The sequence below is a fragment of the Anser anser genome (genome assembly GCF_964211835.1).
Source record: "Anser anser genome assembly, chromosome: 7".
Lineage (NCBI taxonomy): Eukaryota > Metazoa > Chordata > Aves > Anseriformes > Anatidae > Anser > Anser anser.
Window position 1 is genome coordinate 41386710 of NC_139727.1, and position 22270 is coordinate 41408979.

The window sequence follows — 22270 nt, forward strand, 5'->3', positions numbered from 1 at the left end:
AGCTTTGTTTGGCCTTTTCTGCACAGCGACTATTGCAATGATTTCGGCAGCTCCAAAACCAGGGATTACCCGAGTGTTGGTGATTCACAGGCAGGGCATGAGATGTTAGTGTTCAGTTTGTCTTTTGCAACACAATTTTGGCTGGAAATCTGAAACCTCAACAAGTTACGCTTAGGCAGTAATGAGCATATATGGATATCAGTCCTGGTTTTCTTTTCATGCTAAACTCATCTCCAGGGGTGAAGTAATTTGTAAATTCCGACCCCTTTGCTCCCATCATCCCACGTAGTAACACACAGAGATCAATGGTCTTTAAAGCTTGCATCAATTCTGAGTCTTCTTTCTATGTTGTTCATGACTACACTGTAAAATACGCTACAAAATAAAAATGTTTGGGCACAGAAGGGAGAGAAATATGGTACACATTTAACAATAACATTTCTATATAGAATTCCATAGTGTATTGAACCTACTTAATGAGTTTTCTAGATTAAGCTGAAGTCTGGGGAATTTTTATTATAATGCCATATTCCATAAAAATATCTATGGTCCTGTGAGAACAGACACCATATTAATCTATTTTTTTAATGCTAGATGATTAGGTAATAGAGATTTTGCTCAGATGATATTGACACTAATACTCTGTGTGATTCAGTTATGAAATATTCTGTCCCTCAAAGCCTTCTCCACCCCAGTCCCATGACATGGCATGAAAAGGGTGGAAGTGCAAGTGGCTGTGCAATCTGTGGGGTGTATGCTAAAGAGAGTCCCTGCCTTGAACTATGTCAGGACACATCACAGTTACATTTTGATACCAACCAGGAAGACCCCACGGACAGATCACAATGGAATGGAGACTGACGGATTTGTAGGGAACAGCCTGCACTTTGCCAGCCCACTGCTGTAATGGGCCAAGATTTTGTGGCTCTATCCAGCTTTGTCTTCTGCAGGAGCTGTGGGGAAGCACATCCTGGGATCTGGCATCCTTTGAGACGGTTTCAACACGCAAGGATGATGCACAGCCTGCCGCTGTGTCCTCTACCACAGGATCCCATCACTCTTTTATAACTCGGTGTTTGAGGTTTGCTTAACAGATTTGAGGAAAAACTTTTCCGGGAAAAAAAAAGGCACAGTAAAAGAAAAGTGCCTGATATCAGGTGTATCTGGAGGTTCCTCTTAGGCACAGAAGGGTCAGGAGCCCTATGGAAACAGCAGAACTGGCCTCATCACATGCACACTCACCCAAACTACATCATATACCCCATCTGAAAGAAATCTAATTCTGAGAAACATGAAGTGGCATAAATTATGCGTGAATTGTTTCCTTGCAAGGCCCCGCCTGAATTGCTTCCTCGTGAGACCTGGGAAGCCGCAGCTGCGGGGCTGCCCCAACCCCCCGGGGGGCGCAGCGGGTGCAGAGGCGATGCGAGGTGGAGGTGGGCTGCCGCCGGCGAGACCCCAGCCCGGACCAAAAACGTGAAAGGACCAGAGGGCGGGTAATGGTTTTCATGCTGAAAGTCACTGGCCTTCTGGGATGAGGGTATCTTTATGTTCGTTATGAAATTGCGTAAGATAAATGTTAATTCTCTTACTATGCCAACACGCGCACGGACCCCCTGTGGATTTCTATTTTGTTTTGGGTTGTTTTTTTCCTTTGTTTTTAGGAAAATGTTTGTCTTCCCAGGCATAAACTGTCAGTATAATAAATACAACGTTTCAAAAACAGTCATGCAATTACATTCTCCTATTTCATGGGTACATTCATGCTCAACAAGCTGTGATTTCTCTGTTGCTTTCCTCCATGCTAGTTTCTTGATGCTGTGGTCTTTTTGGTTTGTTTGTTTCTTTGTTTTTTTTTGTTTTTTTTTTTTGTTACCATTTTGTATGAACATGAAGGATTGATACCAGGGACCAGAGCTTGGTATTTCTTAGTGTCCCCTCGTACACCAGTCTTCATCTGCTGTTTCAGCAGAATCGGCTGAAAGTGCTCAATGTTCTTTTTACTCTTAAAAAAAATGAGAAGCTAGCTATCCAGTGCCCACAGAGACTTACGCAGACTTTCAGAAAGTACCTTGTTTTTCATAAATATTTAAGAAATATATTTCAAGATGCTACTTACTGGCTTACTTTCTGTGAGAAGGGACAACAAAAGCCACATGCTTCTTTGCTCCTTCAGGTAAATGGCATTTCTCACTTCTGACCTTTGCTACGGTTGGAAATCTGTTTCATCTTTCCCAAATGGTGGTTTTCCTGTGTAGAGCAGTGAGGTTTTGCAGTAATGAATTAAATATGTAAGTGTGTGTGTGTGTACACACATGTTTATGTATTTAAAAAGGAGCTGGAGGAAACGGCCGTTCACAAACTGTCTCAAATATTGTTACTGTACTCTGGGAGGCAGGTGTGCAGAAGAGTAATCAGTAGTTAGCTATTTATATCCTGCGTGCTCTAATCTGTTCCATATCTTTATAAAAGCTTTCATATCACACCTTCATATACATCACTAAAGCCATATAATAGACACTAACCTCTAGCAATGAGAAAATAAACCTAGATTATCACCAGCAGACCAAGCGACATAAACCAAATTGAAGTAATTACCTCTGAATGATCTCAACAGAGTGACTGAAAATTAAGTCTGAGCTGCCCTCTGTGCTCTACAGGAGAGAGGGCACTGTGGGAGCACACAGCTCCCGCCGATGCTATCAGCAAAGGCCTGCCGAGCTCTCTCGTCACCTCCGCAACACTTCACTCCTTGCAAATTCTCTGTCTACTTCTAAAATGCATTTAGCTACTGTACTGGTATTCTAGCAAGGTAAACATATTTGCCTTTGGAAAGTTGTATGTCCTTGCTCTTTCACTAAGATGGTGAGGGTCTTTAAATACTTTTTCACTTTTGTATCAACAGAATATTTTAGAGACATGAACATTAGTTTCACCTGCTGCCTTACAGAGGATGGAGACAAAAACTCCAAGGTTTTCCTCCCTGTCCTAAGGACTGAGAATTTGACAGCCAGGACGCCGCATGCGGCAGCACTGAGGTCCCTGCCCCTCTGTGGCTCCGTAAGTGATAAGCCACAGATGAACAAAAGCGTATTCGGTCCGTGAGAAACAGGTTGAGGGGGCGTATTCCCCTGCCACCGAACGCCTGTCTGCGACCTCGCTAGTTTTCTGCAGCCTGAGGAGGTTCAGACTTGGGAAACCTGAAGCAAGCCCCGGTGGCTCAGAAAAGCATTGCGGAGGCATTGACTCGAGTTCTTCGTGCTGGACCAAGGGCACCATGAGCCTGGCGTCTCCTACAGCCTCTCCCTCCCGGCTTGCCGCGAGGCCCCGGCAGCACGCTGGCAGGCGTGGTGGGAAGGCAGAACGCGGAACACCGAGGATATCCCCAAAGCAGCGTGGCAGCTCTGGCTTTTACTGCAGTGTGGGGATAGATTACGATGCAGGTCAGGCTCAGACTGAATAAATAAATGGTGCTGCAGCTTTCCAATGCTACAGGCCTAACCTTTCCCAATTCCTGTTGTTCCGAACGTAGCTTCCTGCCTCGGCGCGTGAACAATGCTGGGAATGATTCTCGTGATTTCCTGGGGCACTGTCTTCCTATCTGACACAGCTTTTAAAGGGTCAAGACCATATGATAAACAGTCATTACGTTTTTCTCCAGGAATAGCCGCATTTCACTTGTAGATGAAATATCCTGACACATAAAGTTCATACAGTGTTTCAGGGTTTCTCGAGAAGTGCTTGCAAGGTATGACTGTTTATTAGCTGTACAAAAGTAAATATTTGGATGGCCTTTAACGCTGAAATAGCGCACCAGATGGATCTACCCAGAGCTAAATCCTCATAAGGGAAAGAACTATAGGAAGAGAATAAATAAGAGAAACAAAAATATGAGAGCTGGAAGATGAACTATATATATAAAATTGTGCAAAAAGATTAAAAGCAGATGTTGCAAACAATTTTAAAATTATTTTTATTTTTTGGTGGTGTAACTTCTGTAATAGTATTAAGATTGTCTTAAGTTTAAAAACGACAACATTCTCTGCTACTTTTCTTTAGTGAATGATAAACACTAAAAGAACAAATGATTCAAAACTGCTAGGCAAGGTTACCCCTCGATTATTATAAGAATTCAGTTAAGTTTCATTTGGAAATTTGTGCTATAACACTGCAAAGTCTGGTAGAGATTAAGAACCCAATAGAAATTTATGACAGCATTAATATTGCTCTAAGAACACTTGTGGAATGTCTTATATGAAACAAGTAGCACTATAATGGCAGAACTAAGCGTTAATGAAAGACATTATTAGTCAGCAGTCTAAAAGGCCTTAATCAGGTTCCAAGAAATACAGCAATAGACGTATCACTGCCTCTACGTCTCGGTTTAGACCCAGATCGTACTGTGGGCTACTCATACAGTGTACCAGTAATCCTAACAATGCTAGCCAAGTAATGTTTTGCTGGAAAGATATTTTGAAAGATGGAAGAACATTGTTCCTTTGCCCTATCCTCTAACTCACATTAGCTAGTCCCAAAGCTTACAGAACCTCATCCTTGTGCCTTGGAACGCCGCAATACAGTAACGGCGGTAACGTGACCAAGGAAAGCTGGAAAGCTTGCATTTAAACACAGCTTCCTCACCAGCGATACACAGCAGTGACACTTAATGCAGTGCCACTCCAAAGCAGTGCAACCAGATTCAATACGTTGTGAATCGCATGGCACAATGAGTGAATAAATATTCACAAACATTGAATGGCAATGATTTTCTGACAACTTTCCTGCAAAAAGTCTAGACTGAAGAATGACTTACGCATATTGTGGTCACCATGTAAACATCACAAACATCTGTAACAGGAAAGGTAGTGCATGGGTCCAACTGTTTTATCTTGGATATATTCAGAGGGGGAAAGAGATGGTGTTAATCCTGTCGTATATCAAATAAAAGCAGGTGAAGATGCTCATGTACACATGATTATCAGGAACTAACTAACGATCATACACTTTTCTTCTTGTTCAAGGTAATTTTGGCACAAGGTCTTTAAAAGAGCTTTTTGTAATTAAAAGAAGTCATCTAATTGGAGCTGATACTGCAGTACCTCTCTGAGATCCCATGGCTTATTAGCTGCATGTTCTGGTCTGTCTGTTACATACACACACAAATATATATACATGTTTATTGTCTGTTCAGGCATGTTTCATACAAGTTATTGCTGTGCCAGCAGCAACAAACTCACGTAGGCAATCCTTGAGAATGCCACCACAAACTGGAACTGTTCCAGGCACAGAAGACAACCCCAGTCCAATTCTTTGATCAAAGTCTGAAGTCTGCATGGCATAGAGCCATGGAGGAAACTGTCAGAAATGCTCGGTCCTATTCACTGGTTGCCAAAATGAAACAAAATCTGTGCTCATCACATTGAGCTTCCTTTACTTCCCCCAATTAAATAAATAAACAAGTAAACGGATAGGTAGATAGATAATTGGTACCCTTTTGTTCTGTTTTTTGTTTGCTTGTCTGCTTGCTTGTTTTTTATACCACAGAAGAATGCATTTCTCTGCAAATGAAACATTTTCTATTTGCAGTGCTTTTGAGTAAGGAAGATTGCTAGCTGAGTTTTTTCCTTGTAAAAAATGTGCTTTTTTTTTCCTGCAGATTGGCATAATAAAGAAGGAAGATCTTTGTGATGTAAACCTCCCTGCACTAATGTAGATTTCCTCGCACCATTGTACATGTGGCATTTAAACTGGCCATGTCCACTAGAGACTTTTCAAGCCTGTTGGCTCATACCACACCTGGAAATGGAAATGCTTTTAATTTCTGCAGTGCCACAGCTGTTCTATTTTAAATGGACCAGCCTTAAAACGGCTACACCTGGTGGAGCCTGGCACATGGAACATGGCTGTTGAAGAGGCTGAAACTTTTAATGCATTGTGATAAGCAGAAACTAAATACCATGAAATAAAACGTGGTCAAGAAGTACTTGCTCTTTTTTAAAATGTTTTTTATTCTGATTTCTTTTGCAATGTATATATTTTGAATATTAATAATGTTTTTTCTTACACAATGTTGACATCCATTTTTCAATCCCACATAAACCAATTGATGCTAATAATGTATCTTTTTAAGCTAAGATAGTTATTTTCTATACATTCTCAAATGATTTTGTGAATCTGAAATATGTTGGACAAAAGAGAGTCACTTGGTCAACATCACAAGCTGCTGCCAGAACAGCATCCTGCTAAGGACAGAATTAATTCGGATGTGCAGGAGCTCTAAAACCATTCCACCTGCCCTCACTACCGGAATTCCCAAGAAGAGTTCCAACAGGTGTCAGTGGTGGCTGTAACTTGGGTGCCAGAAGTGGACTAAGAACAGCCATGACATGTTCTGCGGGCTGCTCTGCAAGTGAGACCATAGCAAATGGGGCCATAGGGATAAATGCAAATTGAAAAATTGAAGTCTCTTTCTTTATATTACCATTTTCCTGGGGTATATATTCTGCTTCTCACAAATAGAGTATTCAGTTGTATTTTATGCAGGGCACTGGAATCTTGAAATAACGCACACGTGTTGCAGGAGAAAACACTGCAGCTCTTTGTGGTTAAAGGAGCAGATTTATATGCTTCCAAATTTTATTTCCATGCACACTAGTCTTATTCTAGAAGATTGTTTTAACTGTGAACTTTGTAACTGCACAAATGCTGATATTGCTGCTTGGGGTAACAGCAAAGGTGCAGACTTTGCTATTTGCACTTTGATCAGCTGTTGTCCCACTGTCTGCAGCTGAGTGAGCTCTTCACTGACCTTATAACATCATATTGACCTAGCTGCAAGAGGAGCAGTGGAGTGAAAGAAAGAGCTTTAGCTTATAGGAGAATGGCAGCAGAAAAGGTAATAAGGGTTTCACCTACAGAGCAGCTGCAATCTCCACCTTTCTTCTGAAGAGACAAAACTCTAATTACACCTTCAGTTCATAACAGTGAATTCCCCAACATACTGCCCTGAGCTTCTTTCCTTTCAGAATGGACATAAGGCGTAAAGAAAATATAAAGGCAAGTGCTTACAGAGGCCTACTGAAAGGAAGTAGTTTTCTATGAACTTACTTCTGCAGCTCTTGAGCAGCTGAAAGAAATAGAATCTCACTGAAGATATTAGCCCGTGATATCTTTTCTGTTCTGATTTACTTCTACATCTGTATGCCTACCTTAAATTAAATTATACGCTATTACTTGCGTAAATGTGCACTGCCTTTCCTGTGATGATGTAAATCCACCTTGCTACAAAAATATGGGAACATCAACATTAAAATCAATTGCAGACACGTTGGAAAACATAACTGTGTATCTGGATTTATTTTTTTTTTCTTGGAATAACAAGTTCTGTAATAGCATTTCATTTATTTGTTTCTTGAGGTTTTTTTTCAATGCATAGCACAGAGTGTCACTGGATTTAGTGCTTGTTGGGATAAGGAACTTCATGCCAGGAAATACAAAGAATCTTTGCATCTGTGTCATAGACCGAAGACCTCTGAGCAAATGGCAACATAACAGAATTTTAAATAAAAGAAACGGTTTGTAAGCATTATAGCAAATAGTTTATGGTCTGTCATAGGCTGGAGTTGCCTGCTTCAGTATCAAAAGTAAGACTCAGTAACTAAGTATTTCTGACGGGCTGTGATTCACGAGCGGGCAGAAGCGATCAGTTTGGAGAACTACAACAATTGTGAGGACTGTAACAGCTGGGGCACAGGCGTCCTCCTCTCTGGTCGCAGACGCAATCTAACTGTACGTGAGCTGCCCTCTGCCACCTTCGGCTCTTTGGCCTATGGAAGCATACGGTAACGCCGGTGCTGCTACACAGCTCCGTCATTCAGAAAGGGAGAAACGAGAGATCCGATCACAGCGTGACCACCAGCACTGCGGTGACCCCCCGAAAAGCTCCTGTTGCTGCCTGCGCCACTGACCAAGGCTCGTGCTGCACTTCGCCGCCATCGGGGCTGCCGCCGTGCAGAGCCCCGGGGCCCACAGCAGCCCCTGGGAGAGGCCGGATTTGGGGAGGAGCGGGGGAAGGCACCGCACCGGGCTGTGCTTTCAGCACTGAGGCCTGGGTCAGCAGCGGGGCCCCAGGGCTCGCAGGTGTCCCACGGGGTGCCCCTGCCCCATGGGGAGTGTGACACTGGGGGAAACGGATCCCAGGCAACAAGTTTGCGCCAAAATCCACTTGCCTCAGCCTCGGATCAGTTTCATGTTACTTGTGTAGCTTACAGATGCATTACAGCTCTGACATCCCTCGAGAGCAAACCTGGAAGTAGCCTGCGTGCATGTGCCCATCCATTGCTTTAACAACACCCAGCCACCACTGAGGGAAAATGTTTGTTGGAAGAGGTAGAGCAGGCCTTCCTCCTAGCCAAGAGCAGTTGCAGCACAGAGCTGAGCAGCCTGGATGAACAGAGCCCAGGGACAATGCCACAGCAGGCAGCCTGACCTCCAGCTCATCCGATCACTAGCATGCTTGGCTCGCTAACCTTAAAAAATCTGCAGGTAACCTACAAAAAATTGTAACACCTGCATGCGATTTAATGCAGGCCTGGCTAAGTGGTTACTAACTAGACACAGCTCTACAAAGGCGCTGCCCGACCCAGGGAAGCTGCGGCGTGCGAGACTCCTCGGTGCTTCACCAGCAGCTCAGAGAGCACATCGCTCGTCTGTGCCATCTCCCAGAGCCAGAACACATGGCACATATTTGCTGAGCTGTTACCAGCTTGAATGTTTATCAGCTGTAATTTCAGTGCTAAAACTGATTGGCCGCAGCTGTACAGAATCACAGCAAAATGCTTTAAATGTAAAATGTAGCCCAGGTGTGGGAATGTTAAGACAGGAGCTGCTCCCTGAGATGCAGAATCTAGGTGGCTCACAGGGCAGTCCTCAGGACTGCTGTAACACATTTGGGCCCCACATCTAATCCAAAGCTGCACACCTTGTAAGGGATCATTGCTTGCCTGAAAGGTGAAATCCAAGGAGCTCTGAAGATATCTTTAGATATGCAGGAGTTTGAATATTGCAAGAGCACAGAAGCTAAGGTATGTCTTTAATGTTCTGATATCGTTAAAATGCCATGCAATGTGTGGAGAGTTATCCCAGTCATTGATATTGTGTCAGCTTTAACACCCTACTGCACCATTAACATCAATGATAGTTCCAGGGCCAATATGACTTTTTTCAAGTATAATGCAAATAATATTTTCTTGCCTATACCTGCTGTTTCCCCTTTGCTTCTATTAAGGGGGTCAGAGTGTTTTTCTCTGTTTTGTTGCACTTCTCAGAGTTAATGATATGTCTGTTCTCTGCTTGCTCACTTGAAAATAGTTATGAATTGTGTTAATGTGCCTGCTTGCAAGATTTACTCCCTCTCCAGCCCTAGCTTCTAGTAAAGACAGTACTTGTGCACGTAGGAGCAATGAATTGGTTTGAGGAGTGCGCAGCAAGTCTCTGAGGCACATGTTGGGGCCTTGGGGGCAATAAGAAGCCCTAAGGTCCCTGACCAGCCCTATGACCTGCCCTTGGACCGGGACCTGATTTCAGCCAGCCAGGGCTGCTGGGCTTCAGCCCCACAACAATGCTGCTGTGCCAGGCTGCGGGCCCCCTGAGCTCGGCTGTCCTCGAAGCCCCCAGTGCCCTGGCTGGGGTGGTGGGATGGCCCCTGGGCACCAGGCTCTGCCCTGCCAGCAATTTGAGGAGTAGGGCAGCCTCCAGCCCTCGTGGTGCCCTTGCAATTATTATTGTGTTCATAGCTAAGCATCCAAGATGTAAAAAAATTGGTTGGAAAAAGTCATCTTGATTATTGTAGAGTTTTCCCCTGTAGGGCTCTAAGCAATTTAAAATTGTCTTCCCACAAAACTGGCAATTGTTATGGATCAAGTTATATTTGAAGCCACAAATAATTTAAGACTATTTATGACTGACCTTCAAATTTTGAAACTTAGATTTTGAATCTTGGAGGCTTCTTTCCAAAGAGTCTGAGTCCACATGGTGTAAAGCAATACGAAATGAAGTGATGCAAGTGAAGATGCTGAGAAACTGGTACTCACACTTGGAAAGCTTATTTCCTGCTCTATAACCTAGGTTGTAGCGATGAGAGGTGCTCATCAGTACTTGTTTCAGGCATTTCAGCTCCTATGCTTCTTAGACAACTGTTCTGGGCATTTACCACAGCAGCTAGATGGAATGAGTTTGTATCCTATAACGGACACCGATAGATTTCCTTTAATAGATATAACTGGAGCTGTACTCTGGTTCAGAAGTAGTTCAGAAGAATTTCAGATGAGTTAAAAATAAAGGGTGTGTATCTAGAACAGCGTTCTGGAATGAACAAAACTCAGTTTGATACCCTTTCATTAGAAATTAGCAATGTGTAATCTAAAGTACTGTGTATCAGATTTGGGGTTTTCCAACTCCTGTTCCAATAGTTTCAGGAGCACAAAAAATTCAGGGAGCAGCCACTTGTGGGACCCTTCCACATTTCCAAAGTAAACTAAGAAAAGACAGCAACAACTCTGAGAGTTTCCTTCAAGACATGTTTTGTGCAGTCTAGAAAGCACAACATGGGTCATGCAATTAAATGCAGAGCTAGGCTCCCAAAATCCACTAAGGTCAATCTCAGAGAAGAACAGAGTCTGTCCCTCAGGGTTATAAAAGAGCTCTCAGGCAGCAAAATATTACATTGCGTTTAAGGGTTTTAATCTGATATACTTTGTTTTGTGTGTTGTTTGTTTTTCCTGCCATTTAAAAAAAAAAAGCTCTTCATAAAGATCTTTTTAATAAAAGCAAAAGTCAATTAGTAAAGCCATAAAGCCAGCAACAAAAATAGGTGAAACATGATTATAGAGGAATTGCATGGCTGGCTTATGAGTGCTTCCTCTGTTATCCCTGCACGATCGGCACGTGCCCTTTCCAGTGGGCCAGCTCCACGTGCTGCCCTCTGCGTGGCCGCACCACCAAAGGAACTTCATCAGCAACAGCTCTGCTTGCTCGTGGGGAAACCTGCAGCGAATTAGGTGTCCCATCTTATGGAGAGGGGACACAGGGACATAGTACCAATGACAAGTAGCATCTGTTTAAAAAAAAAAATCTGTGCCTGTTATGATGCATTATTTTATTCGGGTCAGAGATACATTCACAATTTTTTTTAACCAATAACTTTTCAAGCATACTGCTGCAATTAATCTCACATATAGCTTTGAAAGGAGAACATCAAAGTTTAAGGAATCCATAATCATGAACAAAATTAAGTACACATTGCATCATTAAGGTTGAATGCGTTGAATCTCCTGTCTCCAGCCCTAAAGCCTAGCACCTTAACTGAAATGAAATCTAAATTAAACTTGTGAGCACTTCCCAGCTGCAGATCAGCACAGAGCTCAGCTCGGGGCATTGCCTTGTGGCAGGTGAGCTCCTGCGGGTCAGCAGCACAGGCTGACAACCTAGTTTAATCCCGCCCTACGCCCTAAACCTAACCTGTGCTCACCTCCCCATGCCAACCTTTTTCTGAACGTGCTGTGTTATTCCTGCCCCAAGTGGGATGTGGTCAAAGAACCGACTGAAGCCGAAGACTCAGAACTGCTGCGAGGGCCAAAGGAGGCGTGAGGGCTGTTCTGAGGCGGCTGCAGGGTTGGGGTAGAAGGCATCCTCCTTGTAATGACTGGTGGGCGGCAGGGAGAGCTGGGCCACCCCTGCTGGGTCGGCAGCTGTCAGCTTCTTGAGGGCCGGCTCTGGAGGGAGTGAAAACAAGAACTGTTGGTGTGACGTGTGGTAGAGGAGATCAAAGGAGGAAAAAAAATGAAAAATGAGGAGAATTCCTGCGATCCAGTTTTACAAGACAGATCGTAAGCAAATTTAGGGAGAAGCTACTGGCAGCATCATTCAAACCAACAGCTTAAAAGCCAAGCAAACTAGAAGTGGTTTAAAACAACTGCGCTTGTTTTGTTTTTAAATATAATGACTTTATACTATAAATGGACAATGTGGTTTTCACACACCCATGCTGAGAGCAACAGGATAAGACAGTGCTGCAAAAATAACAAAATGTGGTTTTTGTTTGTTTGTTTCTACAGAATGAATGAAATCTGTTTTCTCTTAATATTCTCAGTTCTGCTGCATGGGGAGTGGGTCTGAGCAAAGCTTTTAGGGGAGGTTGAAACATTTATTTATCGTGGAAAAAACTAGTTTGCTCCAAGCCAAATCTTCACCAGTAGTAACCTCCACAACAGGCCATATCCATCTTCCACCCTGCAGAATCTAAAAATCTAAAATCTTCCCTCTGCCTAGTCTGTAGGCTGTGCTGGCTCCACCGTTCCCTTCCGGCAGCGACTGATGCTCTTCTCACTGCCTGTTGTTGTCCTTTTCAGAAGGTTCATAGGTAGATCTGAGGCAGAACGCATCTCTTGCCTGTGCCAACTTCATTCACTTTTTCTATGAACCTGCTAACGAATAATGCCAAGTAACCCTATGTTATCTTGTACTTCTTTTTCAGTAGGAAAAGCTGTGAAGATATTGCTGCTCAGGTCCAAAACGCAATAGCCCAAACCTACAAGCCAACTTCTCCGTGGTGTATATGCAAGTTGTTATATTGTTTTCCAAGCTGTGTAATGAACATTCATGGGGACAGTAATGTCGTGCACTTATCTGACCTTCAGGCTTATTTGAAACATTCGGCGTCGTGACTTTTTCCTTGGAGTGGCAAGGCTACTTAGTAAAAACTAACCTGATTCTTGAGCCATCTCACTCAAACTTAAGATTCAAGATTCAGGCACCAAGACTGAAAATATTCAGACTACACTGTCTGGGTTACAAGTACTGGGAAACTAGGAGCTTTTGCAGAAAATGTTAGGCAACATCAGCTAGCAGTGGTGCTTTCCCTCTAATAATAACAGCAGCCAACACCAATCAGTCTTTCTACCTCTGTGCGGGTGATGAAGAGAAATAATCTGACCTGTATTTGCATGTTCAGCCAATTGGACTTGACCCAGGGGCCAGAGCTGTGACCCTCTGGAGCTGGGAGCCTGAGCTGGTGTGGATACAGCTGGAGGCAGTTGAGGTTCCTGCTTTCTGAACAGGAGGCACAGACACTTGCATGCTTATTTTTTTTCCTATTTCCTTGTCGATATACTGTAACATCTCCTCTTGCAAGTTATCTATTGTTAATATCTTGGGGGGGAGGAAACTATTGGCTCTGTAATCCACTCTTTGGTTTAACATTCATACCAAAGGTCACATAACACAGACTTAGTATGTTTTTACCTATTATTCTTTCACTGTTGCCACAGGCAAACTTTTATACTTGCACATGGATTTCTTTTTTTTTCCTTTTGCATAGCCCAGGCAGAGCTTTCTCATCTGAATTTACCAAGCGTCAGCTCTGCTCGGTTTACCTTTGCAAAATCAGTTTGTGTCCCCTCTGCTCCTCCCCTGCTCTGCAGAGCAGCTGGCAGTGGGCACCCTCCATCAGCACCTGGTGTTGTTTGACTGGAGGGATGGATTCTCACCCCTGAGAAACTGGCAGATACCTGCTGCAGTTGGGTCTGTTGTCTAAAACAGCGCAGTTTGAGGTTCAGCATCAGCCGAAACACTTCCCTGAATTGCTCATGTGAGCTGCTGCAACCATCTCCAAGTATCAGCCCACAGCAGAAGGTGGGCAGGGTGCTTGGCGTGGTTTGCTTTGCGTTGTCTTTGCTTTCCTTTGGGGATGCTGGGTTTTCTGCTGGGCATGTGTTTGCCCGCAGGTACCTGCAGGTCTGGGAGGTCATCTTGCCTCACTTCATGGTCATCTTTTCCTGCGTTTGGAAATGGCTTTTCTTACAATCTGCTATTGGGAGCAGTGGCCCTCAAGAATTCTATTGAAAATGCTTTATATATGATGCTGTATTTTATGTTCATGTTCTTGCAGGTTTTATGCAGTCCTTGCCTTGAAAGAAGGCAGACATCCCTGTCACCACGTTGGTCATTGTCACAGTCACACAGAAGCAAAACACTTTTTTGCTGTAGTGCTTCCTCTACCAAATAAACAGGCAAAGTGTATCTGTACTGCAGTTTGGAGATTGCTGCCTGTGTTCTGTCCAAGTAACTTCTTGTGGTCTACAGACACTTCCTATTGCAGTTTCCTGTTCTTGAGCACTGCCAGACTTTTCACCTGGATACCATATGGCTTGGGATCCCTTTCCAGCTGGGTATAATTCGACACAGCTTCCTCCAGCATACCGTGACTTTGATGCAATCACCGTGGGCTGAAATGTGTAAGGCTTGTGAGCCAAACACAACACCAAATCTCTCTCTCCCCCTCCCTCCATGCCGTATCAGGATGGTATGCTTGATCAGCTCATTGTTAATACCTCTGAGGGTTGCATCCAAGTACAATGACAGAGTCTACAGTGCAACTTTACAGAACAGTTGCCTCAGGAGTTGTACAAAATGTTCAATTAAATTGTCCAGAGTAGTCCAGCAGTGCTGAGTACCTCTGGCCATAAGCCTGATCTGCATTGCTTTTCTCTGTATGTCCTGGCTCACAGGATGTCAGCAAGCATGAGGTGGATTTCCACAACTCCACTTTGCTTTTATTTAGCTGTGTATTTCATTTGCACCTTCTAACAAAGAAGGCCAGCAGGCATCGTCTAGCAGAGCTTTTGTCGTTCCACTTGCATGTCCTGCCTGAGAACGTTTCCCACAAAGGGGATGTGTCAGGGCTCCCCAGCTCAGTGCCACGGGAAAGGACCACCTCCTGGAGCAGGCTCGGCGGCGCTTGTTGCCCTGGCTGTCGGTAGTGCAGAACTCTGTGATACGACGGTGAGCATCGCCACGGTACGGTGAGGTTGGCACCTCCCTGGGTCAACAGTACATGACAACGTTCGCTGTGGCACACTGCAAGTGGCTCTGCCTTGCCTTTACCAAACAGCGGCTTTCGCACAGGTGTCTGCTCACTCTTCCTGCAGCCCTGGAGTGAAGTGCCTGCTCCTGTGCAGGCCGGCAGCCACGCTGCCCTGCTGGCGGCTGTCCACCCCCTTCTCCACGGCTTCAGTGGTGCCACTCGCCCTGGCCCCTGCTCCCGAAACGCCCGCGAGGCAGGGCCTGCTGTGCCTGGCACGCTCCTGAGGCCTGTCCTGTGCGACCGGGTGACGTCGGCTTGTTTTACGCTTGGATTGTTGCTGGAATCTCTTCTTCTGGCGCCTTACTTCATGAACTACTTTTTCTAGGGGAGAGTAGTTCCTCCTGCATTGTCAGAATTTTGGGGTATTTTTCCCTGGCCGATAACTTTGATTACCATAATGGTATGGAGAATCCCATCATAACTGAAGGCTGGCTTTATTTAGCTCTTTTTCATTTTCCTCAGTGCTGAGGAAGTCGTGCAGCCTTGTGCCTTTGCTGATGTCAGCTATAGCAGTTGGGTACCAGTTCCCTCTTTGCCTGCTGCCGCCCTGCTTGGAAACTAGCTATTTTTTGGTCACATCTGAAACATCACTTGTGGCAAGCACGAACAGATGAGCTGGGCTGCCCTGCCTGAGAGCAGGGAGGCTCATTAATCGACCGTAGGTGCGCTTTGTCAATTACCTTGTAAAATGCCGTAATTTTGCATAAGCCATACCTGAAGGCTTATTTAGGAGATGCGTTTACTTTGGTGTTTGGAGCATGTGTTTATTTGCTGCCCGTCAGACACCCTCGCCCCTCTGGTGAGACGCAGCCAGGAGCTGAGGAGAAATAACTCTGCTTTTCTGAGGAGCAGCAACGAGCTCTTCGTTTGACAGGAGTGCGCGTTCCTGACCGCCCTGGTACCCGGCCCCGTGCCCGCCCAGCCAGCGCCACGGGCGCCCCGGCCCTGCTGCTTTCCCTCCTCACTCCCGCCGCACCGCGTGGGCCCTGTCGGATGTTCCCCGACGGCCTGCCCCGGCCTGCCCCGACGGCCTGCCCCTGCCTGCGGTCTCCTCTGGGCCGGGCGCTTGGGCGGCCGCCCGGGACCCCGGCTCGGGTTTCCTCCTTTTCCTGCCCCGCTCGGCGCCCCGTGTCCGTGCTATGGGACAGCAGCTTCCCCAGCGCTGAAGCCCGGGGAGACCCTGCCCGCGTTCCCGCAGCCCTCCAGCACGGTGTTCCCCGCGCACCGGCCGCACGCGGCGGATGCCCGCCGGAGGCAGGCGTTCTGCGCCCCCCGCGCTCCCGATGCCCGCTCTCCCCAGCAGCCGCAGCGCTGCTTGCGGCCGGCACCGCGGGGCTGCCGGGCCGGGGCCGCCCACCGGGACCCGCCGCGCCAGCTGCCGGGGTTCAGGCGGGCGCCGCGTGAGCCCCACGGGGGCCGGGACAAGCCGCGCCCCCGCGCAGGTGAGGCCGTCCCGTCCCGTCCCGTCCCCGCGGGGCGCCGAGCCGAGCCGCGCCGCGCCGCCTCCCGGGGGCGCCTCCGGGGGCCGGCGTTGCCCTTTTAAGAGCCGCGCGGTGCCGCTGTGACGTCGCGGGCGCCCGGCCCTAGCCCGGCCCCAGCCCCGCAGCCGGCAGCGGCGGCGGCAGCAGCGCGGTGCGCGCGGCGCCCAGCACGGCCCGGCCCGGCCCGGCCCCGCCGCCCCCAGCGCAGCGCGGCCCGGCCCAGCGCGGCCCGGCCCGGCCCCGCCGCCCGCCCCGTCGCGGCCGCCCCGCCCCCCGCCATGCGCCGCGGCCCGGCGCCAGCCTCCGCCGGCGGGAGCCGTCCCGGCAGCAGCGCGACGGCGGCGGCGGGCGAGCGCTGAGCGCCGCGGCCCCGCAGCAGCCGCAGGGCGGCCGGCCCCCGGCGGCGCGGATGTCCGCGGGCTGCCCGCGCCGCGAGGACTCGCCGCCGCCCGCGCCCCCCGCCCGCCCGCGCCGCGCCGACGGGGCGGGCCCGGCCCGGCGCCCCGCTCCCCGCAGCGCCCCGCGCCCGCCCCCGGGCTCCCCGCAGCGCCGCCGCCGCCGCCGGGCGCGCTCCGCGCTTCCGCCCGCCCGCCGCCAGCGCCGGCGCCATGGCGGCGAAGGGGGCCGCGGCCGGCGCCGGGGTGCTCCTGGTCACGGCCAACGTCGGCTCCCTCTTTGACGACGTAAGTACCGGCGGCTCGGGGACGGGACCGGGGACGGGACCGGGGAGGGGGCAGCGCCCGCCACCGCGCCGCTTCCCGGCCGCCGCGCCGCGGTCCTAGCGCCCGCCGCCCCCCGCCCGCCCGGCCCGGCCCGGCCCCGCCGGCGGCAGGTGCGGGGCCCGCGGGCGGGGCGGCCCCGTCCGTCGCGGGCAGCCCGGCGGAGCCGCACGGGGACGGGCGCTGCGCCCCGGGGCCCCGGCGGAGCCGCACGGCGCGGCCCGGGACGGGGGCTTCGCCTGCCCGGGGCACGCGTCCGGGACCGTCCCGCAGCCGCGCCGCCCGGCCCCGCGCCCCTGCGCGCAGAGCGGGGCAGAAGGGGAGAGCAGAGCAGGAGGAGCCCCGCGCCCCGCCGGGAGCGGCCTCGGGCGGCGGCGCCGGCAGCGGAGCGCCCCGTTACCGGCCCGCACGTGCCCGGCCCGCGGCGCGGGCGGCTCCGGCGGGGCCTCGGGGCCGTGCGCGGCGGTGCCCGTGCGGCGGGGGCTGCAGCCCGCGCTGCCTGCGGGCCGTGAGCCGACTGCGGCTGCCTGCGTGCTCGGATGAGGAGGGTCGCGTTAAACCGGCGCTGTGACAACGTTCGTTTGTTAATTACGGGAGCGCTTGCCCTCCTGAAATGAGAAGCGTGGAGCTGGCGCGCCGACCACCTGCGCGCGGAGCTGCGCGGTGCCGGGGGGCTGGTGCACGCCGCCGGTGTGCCGCTGCCCGCCCTGCGGAGCCCCGCGGCGCTGGCCCCGGGTGACCTCCGCCTGCTCGCCCCCGTGGCGAGGCGCCCCGAACACGCTGGTGCGCGGCGCTCCGCTCCTCTCCTCTGCGTGGCTGACGGTGATAAAATCAGCCGCTCCGGAGCGCCGTCATTTGCGAAATCCCGTGCTGTGAGACTAAATAATTTCCTGGTTGTTCCTAATTACTGGTTGCGACTCGCTAATGTTGCTGGAGAAAGGGAAGTGCATGCGTTGTTCACCGCTCGGCGTGACCAAAGGGGGGGACGCCTCTGCTCTAGCAAGTTACTGCCTCGCGCCGAGGAACACGCTTTCTGCAGCAACAAAGACGGGCTTATTTGGACGTGTTCCCCTGCAGGGTGGGGAATGGAAAGACTGCTCTGAACTTTGTTGGTGATGTTTCTGGTTTGTTGCTGTTGGAGTTGGGGCTGGCGACTGCCCAGTCAGGTTTCTGGAGCTGTGCTGATGCAGCTCAGGCATGATGCAGAAGACGGTAACGTGCTCCGTGAGTTCAGCCTTCGAGTTGCGCATGGGAGCTGTCAGTGGCTGTTTCTGCGGGCGGGGCTGTTCCGCCTCAGCTGGGGAGTGCGCGTCTCCGCTGTGACCCCAAATGATTCCAGTTACGGACGAGGACTCGCGTGTTGGTAGCTACTGGCCTAAGCTGGGCTGGAAGACCGCTTTCGGTTCCTTTAGTCCTTTTTTTCTGTTTTTGTTCTCAACTTTCAGTTGGTGATGTGTGTTTTAATTAAAACTTCCCCCATCTTTGTTCAAGCTTTATTTGCCCTCAGAGTAGTGCGATGCTGTGAGTCTTCACCATACGGGGCAGAAGCCCTAAGCAGGCCAGGCGGCTGGGTCTGAGCGTCCCGTGCTGCTTGGCTGTGCCTCCCTGTGCTCGTGGGGCTCCCGCTGGTCCCGGGCTGGGAGTCCTCTGGGACCTGCCCACAGCCTCGGGGGCACCACCGGCCGGGCTGGCCCGCATCTGCTGTGGCCGCAGCCGTGCAGTCCTCCTGGGGCTGCACCGGCTCTGGCCCGCGGCGGGGGGATCGCTCCCTCCTGGCCCGCACCAGCTCTGCGATGAGTCTGAGCCTGGTTTGTTTGAAGTAGCCTGGATGCTGCTGTGTGGCAGCAACACGGTTTGTGCTTCAGGTGTGGTTGGTTTTAAAACATCCTTGGTAAGCGGGTTCACCTGGGTGGGATAGTCTGGTGCAGATCACTGGTGTGGCTGATCAGTCTACACTTGTGCCAGGACAAGAGAATTGCTGGTTTTTGATCTCTGCTTGCCAGAAGCAAGTTACGATAACGTGCTGGTTTGCTCCCACTATCCATCCACATCCAGGAATAGCCCATTGCAGCACTGACCTGGGAACTCGTGCATAAACATGTTAACAGCACAGAGGGACTGTGCTGGGTTGGCTTCTTTCCTCAAGTAGTTCAGCATCTCCATTAAAAATGTTAATGCAGTATTTCTTAGGTCTACAAATATTCTGCAAAGTTGGATCAACACATGCATTTCATAAATACGAATGCATTTGAGTTTTTTGGTGCATTTGTATTGACTTAAGCATTTAATGGTTGTCTTGCTGTAGAAAAAATTTCCTGGTTTTTTATAACAGTACACTCTTGCTGACAACAGGAGTTCAGATTACCTGTGGGTCAGTGCTTCTTTGAGTCAGTGTGTCTTTCCCCCCCCACCCGTTCTCTCTCTGTCCTCTCTTCCCCTTTTTATTTCCCCCTTTCCCCCCTTTTTTTCTTTTCCTTCCTTTCTTTGCTTCCTCTGGCTGCACTGGCAAGATTTCATACTGACCTTTCAACGAGCCCGGTGGCCACAAGTTGAATCTACCTGTCACTTCGCTGCTTTCACCGTGTAGGGTGTTAATTACTTCAAAGTGCCTTTTTATCTGCTATATCCTTTCTGTTCTCTTCAGTTACTTTTAAATGGCTTAATGCTGTTGTGTTTCCCTTAGGACAAAGAACTGGGAGCTGTGTGTGAGCCGATGGCTGGGGCTTGTGAGAGTTGTCAAACTGCCTGAGCTCATCTTCCCCAGAGCTGCGTGTGGGTGACTGCGCTATTTGCTACAGACGGAAAGTTGTGCGCAAAGCCTCAATGAAACGCTTTGAGCTGAAGTGCGAGAGCCTCCTGTGAGGAGACCCCGCGGGGAACTGCCGCGGGGCCCTGCCGGCAGGGCTGGGAGCGCCGCGTGCCGGGCCGCAGCACCTCAGGGGCCCTGCGGCCTCCCAGGCCGCGCTGGGCTGGGCGGTGGGTGCAGGGCACAAGCTGCAGGAGGCACGTCAGTGCCTTGTTCGGGCAGGCACCTACAACCCGCGTGCGGATGTCCCCTTTCCCGCTGCGTGTGCTGGAGAAACTCTCCTCAGCACATACTTAATTGTTGGTACAGTCATGACCTTAAATTCTGGTGTAGCAGATGAGGTTTGGTTGTTTCTGCTGGGTGGAGGCAGATGGTGATCTTTGGAACTTAATTTTTGTTGTTGTCTCAGAAGTTCTGTTACTGTTTGCTTTGTATTTAGCAGGGTGCAGCTGCAAATATTGAAGGAACACCTTAGAGTAGGAGGCTAATCAAAAAGACATGATTTGGAAGCGTGAGCACCGTTTCAGTTTTAGGTGACTAGCAATCCATGTTGTTTTAAACCTCTATGTATAGATTTTTAGGTTAAAAATTTCAAATATGCCTAGCAGACTTAGCCATTTAAGTTCCAAAACTTATGTTTGGGCTGAGAAATAGTTCATTCAAACTGGAAAATGTGAGCCCAGGTTAGGTGGGCACTTCTGAAAATGTTTCCTTCTTTCTTCATACCACTGAATGTACGTAGTTCTTTTCTAACAGGAGATAGGTGCCGTTCCTAAATTCTCAGGGCAACCCTGGGTCAGAACCTAAGCATGATAGTGAGAAGGAAAGGTAAAAGCTAAACACATCGTGTAGTTTTATTAGTTTAAAAAAATAGAAAGGTGGACTGATAGGCAAAGTCTTTTGATAATGGGGATGATACTGTTCAACTCTCTGGTTGCCCTCTCTGGAGTCAGGAGTTGGACTGAGTGATCCTTTTGGGTCCCTCCCTTCCAGCTCAGGATATTCTGTGATTCTGACTGGCTAATAGTGCTGCTATCCTTATTTCTCTGTTTATTTTATTCTTTTTGTGCAATCTGTGTTTTTTGACTGTACCAAATACTGACCTTCATGTGACAGTGTCTAGGTAGGGCAGCAAGCTTTCACATTCCCGAGTGACCTTAGCCTGCACACCTTCTGGGTGAGAGCCTCCCTCTCATACAGCAGCACACAGAGTGGGCAGGGGTGGAATCTTTTGTTCCAAGTCCCGTGTGCATTGTTATGAGTATGCTTATTGCTCTGAGTATGAACTTGGAATACCCTTTATTTCTGTTAAAACTAGAAATTTGTTGGCTGAATTTGAAGTAGAAATACTTCCCATCATCATTTTTAAAAACAGCACTTCTGACAGTTGTGATCACCGTGCAGAAGTCTGTCTTTACTGCATCTGAGATTAATTTTCCAATCATGAAACAGTGGCTGTAGTTTTATTATGATATTGGATATCTGTGGACTTAGTTGGTGTTAGGTGATAGAGATAAGGGTGGTGTTTCTCTGTTGTGTTTGGTTTTGGGTTGGGTTTTATTTTATTTTATATTATCTTTTTCCTTCCAGGAAGAACTATTTGAATTTTGTGGAACAGTTCAAATGTAACATAACACATTTTCCATCCTGCCACAGTTTCTAAGTGGGTATCAACACTAGCACATTGGAAGTGAGTTGCAAGTTAAGGCACCTTCTTTTCTTCAAATCATCTCATTTATTGATGAGAAACACTTATTCCATCCTTACTATCAGGCTCTTTTGATGTTACCTGGAATCGAAGAGAAAACTAAACAAATATGCCCAGATACAGGCAATCTTTGTGTGAGATACTGAAATGTATGGGCAGTATTTCTGCTAGATGCAGTGGGGATAACTGAGGCTTTAGGCACCTTGCAGATAAGGAGGGGTTAGTGAAAACTTAATTTCTGGCTGAGGAAGGACAAACAGGAATTGAATTCTGAAAGAAGAATGGTAAAGAGAGGAGGAGTCCCACTCAAGTTTTGTTGGTGGATTCGTGTGCTTTGGAATAAACTCATCTTTTTATGGTTCTTCCAAAGCATGAAGGTAGCCAGGCGAGGAGCCCTCGCACTGGCTGGCGTGCAAACCCTCCCCACGGCTTCCCGCGGCACCGCTGTGCGAGCCTGCATTCAGCAGCTATGGCCAGCTCCAGAGTGCTCCGTGCCGACATCCCGTGTTGTTTATTGGCTTGCTTTCTGGGATGCTGTAAAGTTGTGCTCTCAAACTGAGGACTTCCATTTTAGGAATACATACTCTTGAGTGATAACATAGAAGGCCACTGAAAAAGTCTTTTTCAGTGATCTCC

The 22270-nt window shown here is 48.8% G+C and overlaps 1 protein-coding gene across 5 annotated transcripts in view; it reads left to right on the forward strand.

Moving 5' to 3' along the window:
* Window positions 1–16000: 16000 nt before the first annotated feature.
* INPP5A (inositol polyphosphate-5-phosphatase A) overlaps window positions 16001–22270 on the forward strand; it is a 253590-nt gene continuing 247320 nt past the window's right edge. For 3 of the 5 annotated variants that reach the window (XM_083843927.1, XM_083843926.1, XM_083843928.1), the window contains exon 1: window positions 16941–17084. In XM_083843927.1, the coding sequence (XP_083700053.1) occupies window positions 17010–17084 (75 nt within the window). In that variant the 5' untranslated portion in view covers window positions 16941–17009. Of the gene's footprint in view, window positions 16363–16940; window positions 17085–22270 lie in introns of those variants that run through there. The other 2 variants (XM_083843924.1, XM_083843925.1) reach the window with 2 other exon arrangements.